At 44.1% G+C, this 15,707-nt stretch overlaps 1 protein-coding gene across 21 annotated transcripts in view; it reads left to right on the top strand.

The window, feature by feature from the left end:
- The window catches only part of LOC141156998 (uncharacterized), an 88,772-nt gene extending 74,117 nt beyond the window's left edge, over window positions 1-14,655 (top strand). For 20 of the 21 annotated variants that reach the window (XM_073643665.1, XM_073643659.1, XM_073643664.1 and 17 more), the window contains 7 exons: window positions 404-541; window positions 2,761-2,889; window positions 5,437-5,589; window positions 10,189-10,323; window positions 12,451-12,545; window positions 13,070-13,134; window positions 14,620-14,655. In XM_073643665.1, coding sequence (XP_073499766.1) covers window positions 404-541; window positions 2,761-2,889; window positions 5,437-5,589; window positions 10,189-10,323; window positions 12,451-12,545; window positions 13,070-13,105 — 686 coding nt within the window. In that variant the 3' untranslated portion in view covers window positions 13,106-13,134; window positions 14,620-14,655. The remainder of the gene's footprint in view (window positions 1-403; window positions 542-2,760; window positions 2,890-5,436; window positions 5,590-10,188; window positions 10,324-12,450; window positions 12,546-13,069; window positions 13,135-14,619) is intronic. The other variant, XM_073643656.1, reaches the window with a different exon arrangement.
- Window positions 14,656-15,707: the final 1,052 nt, after the last annotated feature.

Below are 15,707 nucleotides of genomic sequence, written 5' to 3'. Positions count from 1 at the left end.
CCGGTCCTGACTACAGAATACATCTTCTTTTGTTGGAACTGTAAACTGACTCCGGTTCTTGTGCTACCAATCAATCTCTGCTCACAGTTGCAATCATTTGGAGAATAGTAAAAAATCTATGAAGCCTGGGAGTCTTTTTACAAGAAAAAAATAATGAGAAAAATGAATGGATCATTTAAATTCTGTATCTCAGTTTACCCCCCAAGGTGACAACTGTTACGCGGGACCCCAGTCTAATACAGAAATATAGTCACATGTAACAGAAAATGGTAATTACATCAAATGAATGAAGTAACAAGTAATTTATTGTACTAAGATGATTTCACAGATGGAAGACAAACCCAGAACAGAACCGCTTTATGTAAAAAGAATATTTCTAATGTTTCCCCTACAATTGTTCCAGATGGAGGTTCAGTGACCACCAGGAACACTACAGGTGTAATATCAACTACAGGAAGTAAAGCAACGAAAACAGGACCAACCGTGGTATCAACAACAACAGCAACACCAGCAGGAAAGACAACAACAACAACAACAACAGGTGACACTACCTGACATTGTATAATTACATTATAACTGTAAAAAGGAAATTATCTATAAAACCAAGATATTTATTCACATTTTTCATACTTTAATTTCATCAGATTATAGGAATTTCCAAGCGTAAGTTCATCCCAAACAAATGTACAATTTATATAAAAAATTAAAGGGGTTGTCCGGTACTTTATTTAAGTTGCCCAATGTATTCAGCATGTGGGCATAAGTATCTCTATAGATACCTTGTGTTGCAGATACTGCCTGTGAGTGGCGCTATCACTGGCTGCTCACAGGCATCACATGACCCCTGGCTGCAGCCGGCTCTGACATCAGGCTGCAGCTGAGGGTCCCTCTTCCGTGTTCCACCAGTGGATGCCAGGCTATGAGCGGGGTTATTCCCCCGCATCACCCCCGGCATCCACCGAGCGCTCTGCCTCTCCCCATTCATTGGGAGAGTGCGCGGTGGATGCTGGGTGTGACGTGGGTGGTAACACAGGCATTATCAGCAACACAAGGTATTTACAAATATACTTATGCCCACATGCTGAATACATTGGGCAATTTAAAAAAAAAGTACAACTTCTTTACAGCAAATCTGTCAGTAGGATCAACCCTGATAAACCCTATATATGCGCATGCAGGTCATAGAAAGTGAAATAAAATGATACCCTGTGTCATTCCACATGTGTCTTAAGATGTAAATAAACTGTTAAGATCTATGGAGGGGATAAGATCTCCCTGAGAATCTGCCTCCAAGGCTAATTGTAAATGAATTGTAATGACTGACAGTCTGCTCTCCTGATCTACATGTCTCACACTGGTAACACTTCCTTCATTTCAAGTATAATCCTGCTGACAGATTCCCTTTAAAGGCTTTTATACTACTTTGATCCTATACTCATCAATATGAAAAAAGTAGCCTTTAATATACAGTATATTGTGATCTCACTGTGCACATACATTATTTATTCTGTACTGATCCTGTGTTACATCCTGTATTATACTCCAGAGCTGCACTCACTATTCTGCTGGTGCAGTCACTGTGTACATACATTACTGATCCTGTACTGATCCTGAGTTACATCCTGTATTATACTTCAGAGCTGCACTCACTATTCTGCTGGTGCAGTCACTGTGTACATACATTACATTACTGATCCTATACTGATCCTGAGTTACATCCTGTAGTATGCTCCAGAGCTGCACTCACTATTCTGCTGGTGCAGTCACTGTGTACATACATTACATTACTTATCCTGTACCGATCCTGAGTTACATCCTGTATTATACTCCAGAGCTGCAATCACTATTCTGCTGGTGCAGTCACTGTGTACATACATTCATATACTTATCCTATACTGATCCTGAGTTATACATCCGGTATTATACTCCAGAGCTGCACTCACTATTCTGCGGGTGCAGTCACTGTGTACATACATTACATTATTTATCCTGTACTGATCCTGATTACATACTGTATTATACTCCAGAGCTGCACTCAATATTCTGCTGGTGCAGTCACTGTGTACATACATTACATTACTTATCCTGTACTGATCCTGATTACATACTGTATTATACTCCAGAGCTGCACTCAATATTCTGCTGGTGCAGTCACTGTGTACATACATTACATTACTGATCCTGAGTTACATCCTGTATTATACTCCAGAGCTGCACTCACTATTCTGCGGGTGCAGTCACTGTGTACATACATTACATTATTTATCCTGTACTGATCCTGATTACATACTGTATTATACTCCAGAGCTGCACTCAATATTCTGCTGGTGCAGTCACTGTGTACATACATTACATTACTTATCCTGTACTGATCCTGAGTTACATCCTGTATTATACTCCAGAGCTGCACTCACTATTCTGCAGGTGCAGTCACTCTGTATATACATTACATTAGTTATTTTGTATACAGTAATACAGATATCATGTAACATTAATAGCATAAAAGATGTGATATAACTATGATAACAAATACTCTCATACATTATAACATTGATACTATGTAACAATATTCCAAATAACACTGATATCATGTAATATTATTCCACATAGCAAAAACTTTGTATTCATGTACCAAAAAAAATTAGAGGTTTTTACTACATATGAATATAGAACTAGCTATCCCCGTGTCAACAAGCAGCTGGGGGGAAATACCAATATATTTTACCAATATTTCTAATGTTTCCCCTACAATTGTTCCAGATGGACGTTCAGTGACCACCAAGAACACTACAGGTGTAACATCAACTACAGGAAGTAAACCACCAATAACTGGAACAACCGTGAAAGCAACAACAGTAACACCAGCAGGAAATACAACAACCACAAAAGGTGACACTCCCTGATATATTACAATTGCAGCATGATTGTAAAGGAGACAATCTATAAAGCCAAAATATTTATGTTTTACATACTTTAATTACATCAGATTATTAATATTTCCAAGCATAAGTTCATCGTACACAAACGTACCGTTTACATAAACAATTAAAGGGAATCTGTCAGTAGGATCAACCCTGATAAGCCGTCTATATGGGCATGCAGGTCATAGAAAGTGGAAAAAAATGATACCGTGGTATCTGAGATCTGATATTTTATTTCAGAGTAAGCCATAAAAAGAGGTGTTACCAGTGTGAGACATGTAATGACTGACAGTCTGTTCTCCTGATCTGCATGTCTCACACTGGTAACTCCTCTTTCTTTCCAAATTAACTCTTAACAGTTCAATGACATATTACGGAAAATGTGGATTTCTCGAGAATAAGACATCAGATTGCAGATATTAATGTATTACTTTATTCAACTATGACCTGCATGCCCATATAGACGAATTAGGATTGTTGATCCTACTGACAGATTCCCTTTAAAGGGTTTTTACACTACTTTGAATTTATTGTCATTAATATAAAAAAGTGACACAGTATATTGTGGTCTCACTGTGAACATACATTACTTATCCTGTACTGATCCTGAGTTACACCCTGTATTATACTCCAGAGCTGCACTCGCTATTCTGCTGGTGGAGTCACTGTGTACATACATTACATTACTGATCCTGAGTTACATCCTGTATTATACTCCAGAGCTGCACTCACCATTTTGCTGGTGCAGTCACTGTGTACATACATTACATTACTGATCCTGAGTTACATCCTGTATTATACTCCAGAGCTGCACTCACTATTCTGCTGGTGCAGTCACTGTGTACATACATTACATTACTGATCCTGAGTTACATCCTGTATTATACTCCAGAGCTGCACTCACCATTTTGCTGGTGCAGTCACTGTGTACATACATTACATTACTGATCCTGAGTTACATCCTGTATTATACTCCAGAGCTGCACTCACCATTTTGCTGGTGCAGTCACTGTGTACATACATTACATTACTGATCCTGAGTTACATCCTGTATTATACTCCAGAGCTGCACTCACTAGTCTGCTGGTGGAGTCACTGTGTACATACATTACATTACTGATCCTGTACTGATCCTGAGTTACATCCTGTATTATACTCCAGAGCTGCACTCACTATTCTGCTGGTGGAGTCACTGTGTACATACATTACATTACTGATCCTGTACTGGTCCTGAGTTACATCCTGTATTATACTCCAGAGCTGCACTGACTATTTTGCTGGTGGAGTCACTGTATACATACATTACATTACTTATCCTGTACTGATCCTGAGTTACAGCCTGTATTATACTCCAGAGCTGCACTCACTATTCTGCTGGTGCAGTCACTGTGTACATACATTACATTACTGATCCTGAGTTACATCCTGTATTATACTCCAGAGCTGCACTCACTATTCTGCTGGTGGAGTCACTGTGTACATACATTACATTACTGATCCTGTACTGATCCTGAGTTACATCCTGTATTATACTCCAGAGCTGCACTCACTATTCTGCTGGTGGAGTCACTGTGTACATACATTACATTACTGATCCTGTACTGGTCCTGAGTTACATCCTGTATTATACTCCAGAGCTGCACTGACTATTTTGCTGGTGGAGTCACTGTATACATACATTACATTACTTATCCTGTACTGATCCTGAGTTACAGCCTGTATTATACTCCAGAGCTGCACTCACTATTCTGCTGGTGCAGTCACTGTGTACATACATTACATTACTGATCCTGAGTTACATCCTGTATTATACTCCAGAGCTGCACTCACTATTCTGCTGGTGCAGTCACTGTGTACATAAATTACTTATTACATTTTCATGTACAAAACGTGTATACAGATACAAATGATAAAATGGACGAAAAATGGTCTTTTTTTTCTGGACCTAAAATACACGATTTTGCATACGCTCGTGTGAACCCGGCCTAACACAGATCTCATGTAACATAAGTAACATATAAAGCATCTGATAGAACTATGATAACACACTCTGATACAAAATAAGACTGATGCAATGTAACATTGATAACATGTTACAATATTTCATATAACACTGATATCTTATAATATTATTCAGTAGAGAAAGAAACTTTGTATTCATCTACCCAAAAACGTATTAGTGAAACTTACCACATAAGAATATAAGCGCATCCCTGTGTGAACAAGCAGCTAGAGAGGAAATAACAATATGAACCTGTTTACATGTAATACTGGGGTGTCATGTAGCAATTGTCTCACATGACGACATCCAAGGTGATAACTGCTATGCGGGACCCCAGTCTAATACAGGAATCTAGTTGCATGTATAGTAATAGAAAATGCTGATTACATAACATGAAGGAAATAACAAGTAATGTATTAGCCTGAGATGATTTCACAGATGGAAGTTAAACCCAGAACAGAACCGCTTCATCTGCAAAGAATAATTCTAATTTTTCCCCTACAACTTTTACAGGCGGAAGTTCGGTGACCACGAGGAACAGTACAGGTGTAACATCATCTACAGGAAGTAAAACAACGAAAACAGGACCAACCGTGGTATCAAGAACAACAGCAGCACCATCTGGAAAGACATCAACACCAGGTGGAAAGACAACAACAACAACAGGTGACACACCCTGACATTGTATAATTACATCATAATTGTAAAGCAGAACATTTATAAAGCCAAGATATTTGTTACGGATCCGGGTGGTGGAACCTCTGTGCTTCGGTGTAAGGGGGGACCAGAGGGGCGTGACTAAGTGCCTACTAGGCCTGACCAAGGTCACACGGCGGCTTAGCCGACTCCGTAAACCAGGGAGGGACCGGGCAGGTAAAACAGGGGCCACTCTGGGACCGACCTTGTGTGAGAGCAGGTGACTCCCACGGGTCCGATGACAGGAACTGATCGATAAAGCGGATGAGCACAGCAGGAAGGCAGACGGGTGGTCCGGGTAGATCAGCAGGCAGGTACGGCAGATAGTCAGACAGGTGCTCCGGGTAGGTAAGCAGTTGGGCATGGCGGATAGCCAGACAGGTGCTCCGGGTAGGTAGGCTGGCGGGCACGGCAGGTAACTGGCAGGTGCTCCAGGTAGGCTGGCTGGCGGGCACAGCAGGTAACTGGCAAGTGCTCCAGGTAGGCTGGCTGGTGGGCACGGCAGGTAACTGGCAGACTGGCGGGCAGAACTATTAGACAGACTGGCGGGCTGGACTGTAGACAGACTGGCGGGCTGGACTGTAAGACAGACTGGCGGGCAGGACTGAAGATAGACTGGCGGACAGGACCTGATGGCTGAAGCAAGTGTTAGCAGACGGAACAACAATCTTGCACAAGCACCTCCATTTTGGAGGAGGTGCCTTATATAGGAGAAGTCCTCCGGCCATTGGCCGGGGACTCTTTAGGATGGCGCGTGCGGCCCCTTTAAGAGAGAGGGAGCTCGCTCGCCCCAAGCACCGTGCCCGGGAAGCTGCGCGCGGTGCGCATGTGGCACCCCAGGGGTCTGGTTTCCACAGTAACAAGCAATGTTATGTCTGAGAGCAGGTGGGAGGTCTCTTGGTCAGGAATCCTATGCATGCCACACCTCCTGCCCAGTCCTGGGAGGGGAAGAACTTCCCCTAGATAAACCTGGGGCTGAGGCAGGGTTAGGGAGTGGAGAGGGAGAGTTCAGCCAGGAGGGCTGACAGGGAGCTGTGGCTCCGGCTGGGCCCAGCTCCTGGGCCATGCCAGAAGTAGAGAAGAGAAGCAGCATAGGAAGAAACAACAGGAGCTCTGTGGGAGCAGTGTTACAAAGAGTCAGGGGCTGGCAGCTGCAGAGCTCGCCCTGACTGAGAAGATTTCTTACCGGACCCGGAGTCCGAGGCTGTGGGGACTAACTCCTACCCAGCAGCAGAATCCGTCAGGCAGGGGATTTCAGGTCCTCTGGCCAAGAAACCCGAAGGCACGGTCACACGCATGGGACCAGCACCGCCGTCGTGGAGCGGAAGCTACTAGAAGGCCCCGAGTCACCGGCCATACGGGTGAGCACCACACGGTACACTCAGGGACGTGGGCTACTTATACCCGCCTCTAGCAAGGTAGCCAGAAGAGTACAGTTAGTTTGGGAGGCCTACAACTCCGCCTGGCCAGGGGAGATCCCATCTGCTCAAGGACTGACCAGGCCCCAATCGCTAGCCAGTACTCCGGGAGGGTCTATCGTTGTCACCAGTAAAGACCCTGAACTACACCGTACCGTCTCTGAGTGGTTCCTGCTACCCCCATCATCCACGTCGGCTGCCCTGAGGCCATACCCCTCCCGTTGGGGGTTATACTATCACGCTGCACAATCCTACCACCGGCCTCAGCGGTCTGCCCTGCAGCAGCAGCTCCTTAGCTGTACTCAACGGGTGGCGTAGTCGTCCAACATCTACCGCTAATACAGCGCCACTTAGTCTGACTCCCTGGGCACGGACCGGATCACCGCCACGAGACTACAACCCTCAAGAGATCCGGCTCCGGGTAAGCTCCCGCGTGCGCAACGCAGCGCGACACAGGCCCAGGGGTGCGTCAACTTTTGGCGTAGTCGGCAGGATCTCGTGCCCGCAACCACCGGGTACTGCGTGCCTGAAAAAGACTGTTCAAACTTACCAGTGGTGAAGATTCCCGCCATCCGGCGCCATCTTCTGTCTTCTTCCCGCCATCCGCGAAGTTTTCCCGCCATCCGGCGCCATCTTCTGCCTTCTTCTCGCCATCCGTGGAGTTTTCCCGCCGTTGGACGCCATCTTGAAGACGCCGCGCGGGAAGAAGAGGGGCGTGGACTCCGAAAGCGCGCGAGAACTGAAGCCCCGCCTCACGTCCGGACGTTGCGTAAGGTCCTGGAAGGAGCCCAGCAGACGCCGACGTCACAGGAGCGCGACGGAAGGTCCTCAACCCTGACGATCCACTGCGGAGCCGCGGCCTACGGAAGAGGATCATCGCAAGGTAGGCCACGGTCCACTAGGTGGGAGAAGGATGTCGGATACGGAGGAGAGCTTCACCGCTTCAACCCCCGCCAGCGCCACCGCTGTTGCGGTCATGCCTTTCACCATGCCCTATATCCCGGGGGCAGCCTGGCTACCCCAGTACTCAGGGGAGTCACATACCCTGCATGACTTTAGAGAAAAGCTGGATAGCCTCTTCCAGGTGTACCCCCTCACAGAGGAGCAAAAAGTGAGCATCCTGGTGGCCCAATTAACCGGGGCAGCCCAAAGGGGGGTAAAGTCCTGGCCACCTGGGAGGAGGACTGTCGCAGAGATACTAACCCAGCTAACCGAGGAGGAGCTGCAGTACTACCAATACGAGGAAAGCCAAGAGGACCCGGACGGGTCTGAGGACTACCCTCAGGAGGGAGCACAAAGAGGACATAGCTACTGAAGGGAAGTAGCGTGAATAAAGAGCTGTAAATAGTTACCCGTAAGGGTACAAGGACTGCTGCTAATTAAAATATGGTCCCCGTTGGGATTAGTGAATTGTTCCCCGTGTGTCCCTATCCCTTACCAGGCTGAGGACTGTGAGCAGCCATCCCCTATCCCTTACCAGGCTGAAGACTGTGAGCAGCCAATCCTTATCCCCACTGGCCGAGGACTGAGAGCGGCCATATCCTGTAAATAATTATGTGTTTCTAGTAATTTATGGGAGTCTTTGGTGGATTTACCGGGAATCCTTTGTACATGGTTGGAGCGTAACCCAGGAATGGACTAAAGACTGATAAGGACTCGGGGCAGGACAGACCCCTTTCCTGGTTACGTCTCCCTGTTTTGGTGAAATGGACACCTTGCTTTTCTTCAAAGACTGGACCCGGTTGCGGACACGCCGTAACCATCTTTATGTGTTTTTCTTATTGTATTATTATTGTTTATACCTTGTTATGTTTTTCTAAAAATATGTTTAGTCCCGGAGTACTAAATTTCACTAGGGGGGAATGTGGCACCCCAGGGGTCTGGTTTCCACAGTAACAAGCAATGTTATGTCTGAGAGCAGGTGGGAGGTCTCTTGGTCAGGAATCCTATGCATGCCACACCTCCTGCCCAGTCCTGGGAGGGGAAGAACTTCCCCTAGATAAACCTGAGGCTGAGGCAGGGTTAGGGAGTGGAGAGGGAGAGTTCAGCCAGGAGGGCTGACAGGGAGCTGTGGCTCCGGCTGGGCCCAGCTCCTGGGCCATGCCAGAAGTAGAGAAGAGAAGCAGCATAGGAAGAAACAACAGGAGCTCTGTGGGAGCAGTGTTACAAAGAGTCAGGGGCTGGCAGCTGCAGAGCTCGCCCTGACTGAGAAGATTTCTTACCGGACCCGGAGTCCGAGGCTGTGGGGACTAACTCCTACCCAGCAGCAGAATCCGTCAGGCAGGGGATTTCAGGTCCTCTGGCCAAGAAACCCGAAGGCACGGTCACACGCATGGGACCAGCACCGCCGTCGTGGAGCGGAAGCTACTAGAAGGCCCCGAGTCACCGGCCATACGGGTGAGCACCACACGGTACACTCAGGGACGTGGGCTACTTATACCCGCCTCTAGCAAGGTAGCCAGAAGAGTACAGTTAGTTTGGGAGGCCTACAACTCCGCCTGGCCAGGGGAGATCCCATCTGCTCAAGGACTGACCAGGCCCCAATCGCTAGCCAGTACTCCGGGAGGGTCTATCGTTGTCACCAGTAAAGACCCTGAACTACACCGTACCGTCTCTGAGTGGTTCCTGCTACCCCCATCATCCACGTCGGCTGCCCTGAGGCCATACCCCTCCCGTTGGGGGTTATACTATCACGCTGCACAATCCTACCACCGGCCTCAGCGGTCTGCCCTGCAGCAGCAGCTCCTTAGCTGTACTCAACGGGTGGCGTAGTCGTCCAACATCTACCGCTAATACAGCGCCACTTAGTCTGACTCCCTGGGCACGGACCGGATCACCGCCACGAGACTACAACCCTCAAGAGATCCGGCTCCGGGTAAGCTCCCGCGTGCGCAACGCAGCGCGACACAGGCCCAGGGGTGCGTCACGCACCACAGCAGTGGGGGAGCAGGAAGACGCCGGACCAGGACCACGGTGGTGAGGGGAACGGCGTCTCTGCCTGGCACGAGGCAGAGACGCCGATGCTACAATATTTATTTTCATTTTTCATACTTTAGTTACATCAGATTATTGATCTTTAGAAGTGTAAGTTCATCCTGCACAAATGTACAGTATATATATTTTACCAATATTTCCCCAACAACTGTTACAGGAGGACGTTCAGTGACCACCAGGAACACTACAAGTGTAACATCATCTACAGGAAGTAAAACAACGAAAACAGGATCAACTGTGGTAGAAAACACATCAACAACAGCAGCAGCAAGTGCAACAACAACAATAACAGGTGACACTCCTTGATAAAATAAAATATAATTACAATATAATTGTAAAAAGAGGAGATGATCTATGAAGCCAAGATATTTATGTTTTTCATAATTTAGCTACACCACTGTACTGATCCTGAGTTACATCCTGTATTATACTCCAGAGCTGCACTCCCTATTCTGCTAGTGCAGTCACTGTGTACATACATTACATTACTTATCCTGTACTGTTCATGAGTTACATCCTGTATTATACTCCAGAGCAGCACTCACTATTCTGCTGGTGCAGTCACTGTGTACATACATTACATTACTGATCCTGAGTTACATCCTGTATTATACTCCAGAGCTGCACTCACTATTCTGCTGGTGCAGTCACTGTGTACATACATTACATTACTGATCCTGAGTTACATCTTGTATTATACTCCAGAGCTGCACTCACTATTCTGCTGGTGCAGTCACTGTGTACATACATTACATTACTGATCCTGAGTTACATCCTGTATTATACTCCAGAGCTGCACTCACTATTCTGCTGGTGCAGTCACTGTGTACATACATTACATTACTGATCCTGAGTTACATCTTGTATTATACTCCAGAGCTGCACTCACTATTCTGCTGGTGCAGTCACTGTGTACATACATTACATTACTGATCCTGAGTTATATCCTGTATTATACCCCAGAGCTGCACTCACTATTCTGCTGGTGCAGTGACTGTATACATACATTACATTACTGATCCTGTACTGATCCTGAGTTACATCCTGTATTATACCCCAGAGCTGCACTCACTATTCTGCAGGTGCAGTCACTGTGTACATACATTACATTACTGATCCTGTACTGATCCTGAGTTACATCCTGTATTATACTCTAGAGCTGCACTCACTATTCTGCTGGTGCAGTCACTATGTACATACATTACATTACTTAACCTGTACTGATCCTGAGTTACATCCTGTATTATACTCCAGAGCTGCACTCACTATTCTGCTGGTGCAGTCACTGTGTACATACATTACATTTCTGATCCTGTACTGATCCTGAGTTATATCCTGTATTATACCCCAGAGCTGCACTCACTATTCTGCTGGTGCAGTCACTGTGTACATACATTACTGATCCTGTACTGATCCTGAGTTACATCTTGTATTATGCTCCGGAGCTGCACTCACTATTCCGCTGGTGCAGTCACTGTGTACATACATTACATTACTTATCCTGTACTGATCCTGAGTTATACCCTGTATTATACTCCAGAGCTGCCCTCACTATTCTGCTGGTGGAGTCACTGTGTTCATACATTACATTACTTATCCTGTACTGATCCTGAGTTACATCCTGTATTATACTCCAGAGCTGCACTCACTATTCTGCTGGTGCAGTCACTGTGTACATACATTACATTACTTATCCTGTACTGATCCTGAGTTACATCCTGTATTATACCCCAGAGCTGCACTCACTATTCTGCTGGTGCAGTCACTGTGTACATACATTACATTACTTATCCTGTACTGATCCTGAGTTATATCCTGTATTATACTCCAGAGCTGCACTCACTATTCTGCTGGTGCAATCACTGTGTACATACATTACATTACTGATCCTGTACTGATCCTGAGTTACCTCCAGTATTATACCCCAGAGCTGCACTCACTATTCTGCTGGTGCAGTCACTGTGTACATACATTACATTACTTATCCTGTACTGATCCTGAGTTATATCCTGTATTATACTCCAGAGCTGCACTCACTATTCTGCTGGTGCAATCACTGTGTACATACATTACATTACTGATCCTGTACTGATCCTGAGTTACCTCCAGTATTATACTCCAGAGCTGCACTCACTATTCTGCTGGTGCAGTCACTGTGTACATACATTGCTGATCCTGTACTGATCCTGAGTTACATCCTGTATTATACTCCAGAGCTGCACTCACTATTCCGCTGGTGCAGACACTGTGTACATACATTACATTACTTATCCTGTACTGATCCTGAGTTACATCTTGTATTATACTCCAGAGCTGCACTCACTATTCTGCTGGTGCAGTCACTGTGTACATACATTACTTATCCTGTACTGATCCTGAGTTACTTCATGTAATTTACTCCATTTTATTACTATTCTAGCAGATTCTGAAGATGCCACGTTCCCTGTATATGCCAAAGTGTTAATTGGATTATTTGTGGCAGTAATGGTCGCGGGTCCTTTAGTCATCATTTTTGTAAGTAAACTACTAACTGGGCACAATACACCAGAAGTATACACACTCCAGTATCCCACTATCTTCTCATTAGAGACTATTCTTCCATTAGTTGTGGAGTATTTTAAAATTTGTTAGAATTTGTTAGAATTTTTGGCCCTCTCAATCCACATTTAGGTGTTCAGTAGATCCATACAAGGCTTAGACCCATTGTCATTCAATAAGGCTTGTCCATATCTTTACACTGCAGAAGATAAAAACAGGCTGCGTGTAAATTTCTTGTATAAGATGCAAAATCTCACTGGATTATGAAAAAATGTTACCCAAGTATTTAAAGTGATCCTATAGTTTGATAGCTCCAGATTCAGTGCTATAGTGTCTCATTGTCTCTACAGTGGTTAGAGCAATAATTTTCACCCACCACTAGGGAGCGCTGATTACAAACAGATTTATACAGCTATGATTTAACTCTCAGTGAGCGCCTAAGCTCAGATGTAAGAGGTATTTTTTATATGAGATGGCTAAGAAATATTTGTCTTTTGCAGATCTCATGCGCAGGTGTGTTTGGTGCTGCTGCTTAGTTCTGCAGGATTATGAGACAACAGTATTGGTGAGTAAGTAGACAAAAAAAAAACACAGTGTTTCCTGAAAGGCCTATTGAGGGGGAATTGCTAGTACTATTGTATATAGGACTGTTGGCATTTAGATCGATAGGAAAGATTAAAGGGGTTGTCTCAAAGTAGTGCTTCAATAGCGCACTGCTGCCCTCTCCACTACCTTCAGGCTTCCTACTTGCCTGGGAGGTGTCTGTGCGGTATCGGAGGAGTGCTGAGCTCTGAAACTAGCTGAATCTAGCAATCTGCCCAGCTTGAGAGCAGCATTTGCATGCTCCATAGCAAAGAGCTTGTAAGTGCTGTATGGTGGTTTATGTGTGCACTGTGTGACTGCATTATTTGCACACAGTATGGTATTTCGGGACAGAACACGGCAACCCGGCATGGTTTAAAGTAGAGTGAGGCTTCAGACAAGGTTGCATTGTTTCAACATTGCTCTTCAATTTATATGCAGAAGATATTTTCAGGAAGGCTGGATGTGCCAAAAAAGAAGAAGGGATCAAAATTGCTGGAAGAATCATCAATAATTTAAATACGCAAACGATACAACATTGATAGCAACAAGCATAGATGGAATGAAGGACATATTACAAAGGGTCAAGAAGGAAAGTTCGAACATGGGATTGCTACTAAACACAAAGAAGACAACGATATTGACTAGTGCCAGTTACGACTGGGAAACATTTGAGATGGACAACAACAAACAGAAAGTTTTAAAAGACTTAACTCAAGATGCAGCAGCGACACTGGAAGTCAATAGGAGAATAGCAGAGAATAGCTATTGGCAAATCAACAATGAAGTCACTGGACAAAGACTTCAAATCAAAGCACATTTCACTGGTGATGAACTTATGGCTCATACATAGTCTGATCTTCTCTGTAGTAACATACGGATGCGAAAACTGGACGATAAATAAACAAGACAGAAAAAGAATCAACTCCTTCTAAATGTGGTGCTGGAGAAGGATGTTATCAATACCATGGATGGAAAGAAAAACAAACAAATCAATCTTGCAACAAATCAAGCTAGACATGTCACTCAAAGCAAGGATCACCAAGCTACGACTTGCCTACTTTGGACACATCATATGAAGAAAGCAATCACTGGAGAAGGACATAAAGGTTGGAAGAATAGAAGGAACAAGTTGAAGAGGAAGACCAGCAAACTGATGGCTTGATACAATCAAAATAATGGTGGAGAAGACCCTGGTGGACCTATCAGGGCTTATACTAGAGTGATCTTTCTACAGAGCGTTCATTCATCAAGTCGCCATGGCTCAAGATCGATCCGAAGGCCATTAAATAAATAATATGGTGGTATTGTTTGAGCTTTGTGTTGTGGTATTATCTGTTTATGGTATTCTTATTTGAGCACTGTATGGGGGTCTTATTTGGGCACTGTTTGTATTATGCTATTGTTCGTTCGGACTTAAATTGTTTTGATAAATAATCACTGAGCAAATGTTACAATTGTCTTACAGAGCCGTCTATTCTTCACCCAATGAAGTCACATCACATTGTTTGAAACCCATTCAATATCTTAAATAAAAGTGTGGATTACAAAGGATCTGACTAATTCGGGATCAAAGAAGCAACCAGATAACCATACTGCTGCTGTTCAACAAGACGCCATGGGAGTAAAATCAGGCGATCAAATTTCAAGACAAACTCCATCATCACTTAACTTAGCATTGTTACCCGCTCTACAACCATGACTGTGCCTGAAACCTGCAACAGGGAAAATTAACAATTGGATATTTTCACATTCAAGTGACATTTTTTAAAAATCATTTCTACTCAGCACTGACATCTGTTTAAGACAAAGTAATTAACAAACTGTTGGAGCAAGTTAGTTAAAAATGTGTCATGGAGAAGACAACCACAAGTTGCTACAATGTACTTACCATATTTTAACAGTAAATATCAATACCATGGGGAAAAAACACAGATCATATAAGATGTTTCATCATCAACCAGAGAACCTTGAAAGTAGTGAAAAGTAGCAAAAAGAAAAAAAATTCACCTAACCCTTCATATTCTTTGTTTCTGACCAGAAGAGCCTTACACACAATTACTTTACTTTATCTCTATTTTTTATATTGTACATTTAATCTAGTGCTGATTTCTCAAAATCACAGTGTTATTATTGTATAGAAATGTTATCGTTTTTGGTACAATGTATCAATTGTTTTATTATTCATAATTTTATGAAATGAAAATATTTTGTTTTAGAAGTAACTGACTGAAGAATGATTATCAAACCAGGGAAAATTAATAAAAAAAGCAAAAAAAGCAGAATGAATACAGACAATAAATGATCATATCCTTAAATCCATATTTGTTCTAGCTTATTTTTATTCTTCAGTGGCTGAAAGTCATATATATTACTGTCATATCATCAGTGACTTGTTTCTATGCTACAATTACTGGGTAAAAGCAGCACCAATGAACCCAAGAATTCTCCTCCTGATGTACGTTTACATCATGATAGCCCTACATTCAATGCCATACATACAAAGCATGAGTAAAGGAGGTTAACTTGGGACAAGCCTTCACTATGTAATGCACA

Source organism: Phyllobates terribilis, unplaced genomic scaffold (genome assembly GCF_046119375.1).
Source record: "Phyllobates terribilis strain yellow unplaced genomic scaffold, ASM4611937v1 Scaffold_8__6_contigs__length_399053987, whole genome shotgun sequence".
Taxonomy (NCBI): Eukaryota; Metazoa; Chordata; class Amphibia; order Anura; family Dendrobatidae; genus Phyllobates; species Phyllobates terribilis.
This window is presented reverse-complemented; position numbering and strand designations above follow the sequence as displayed.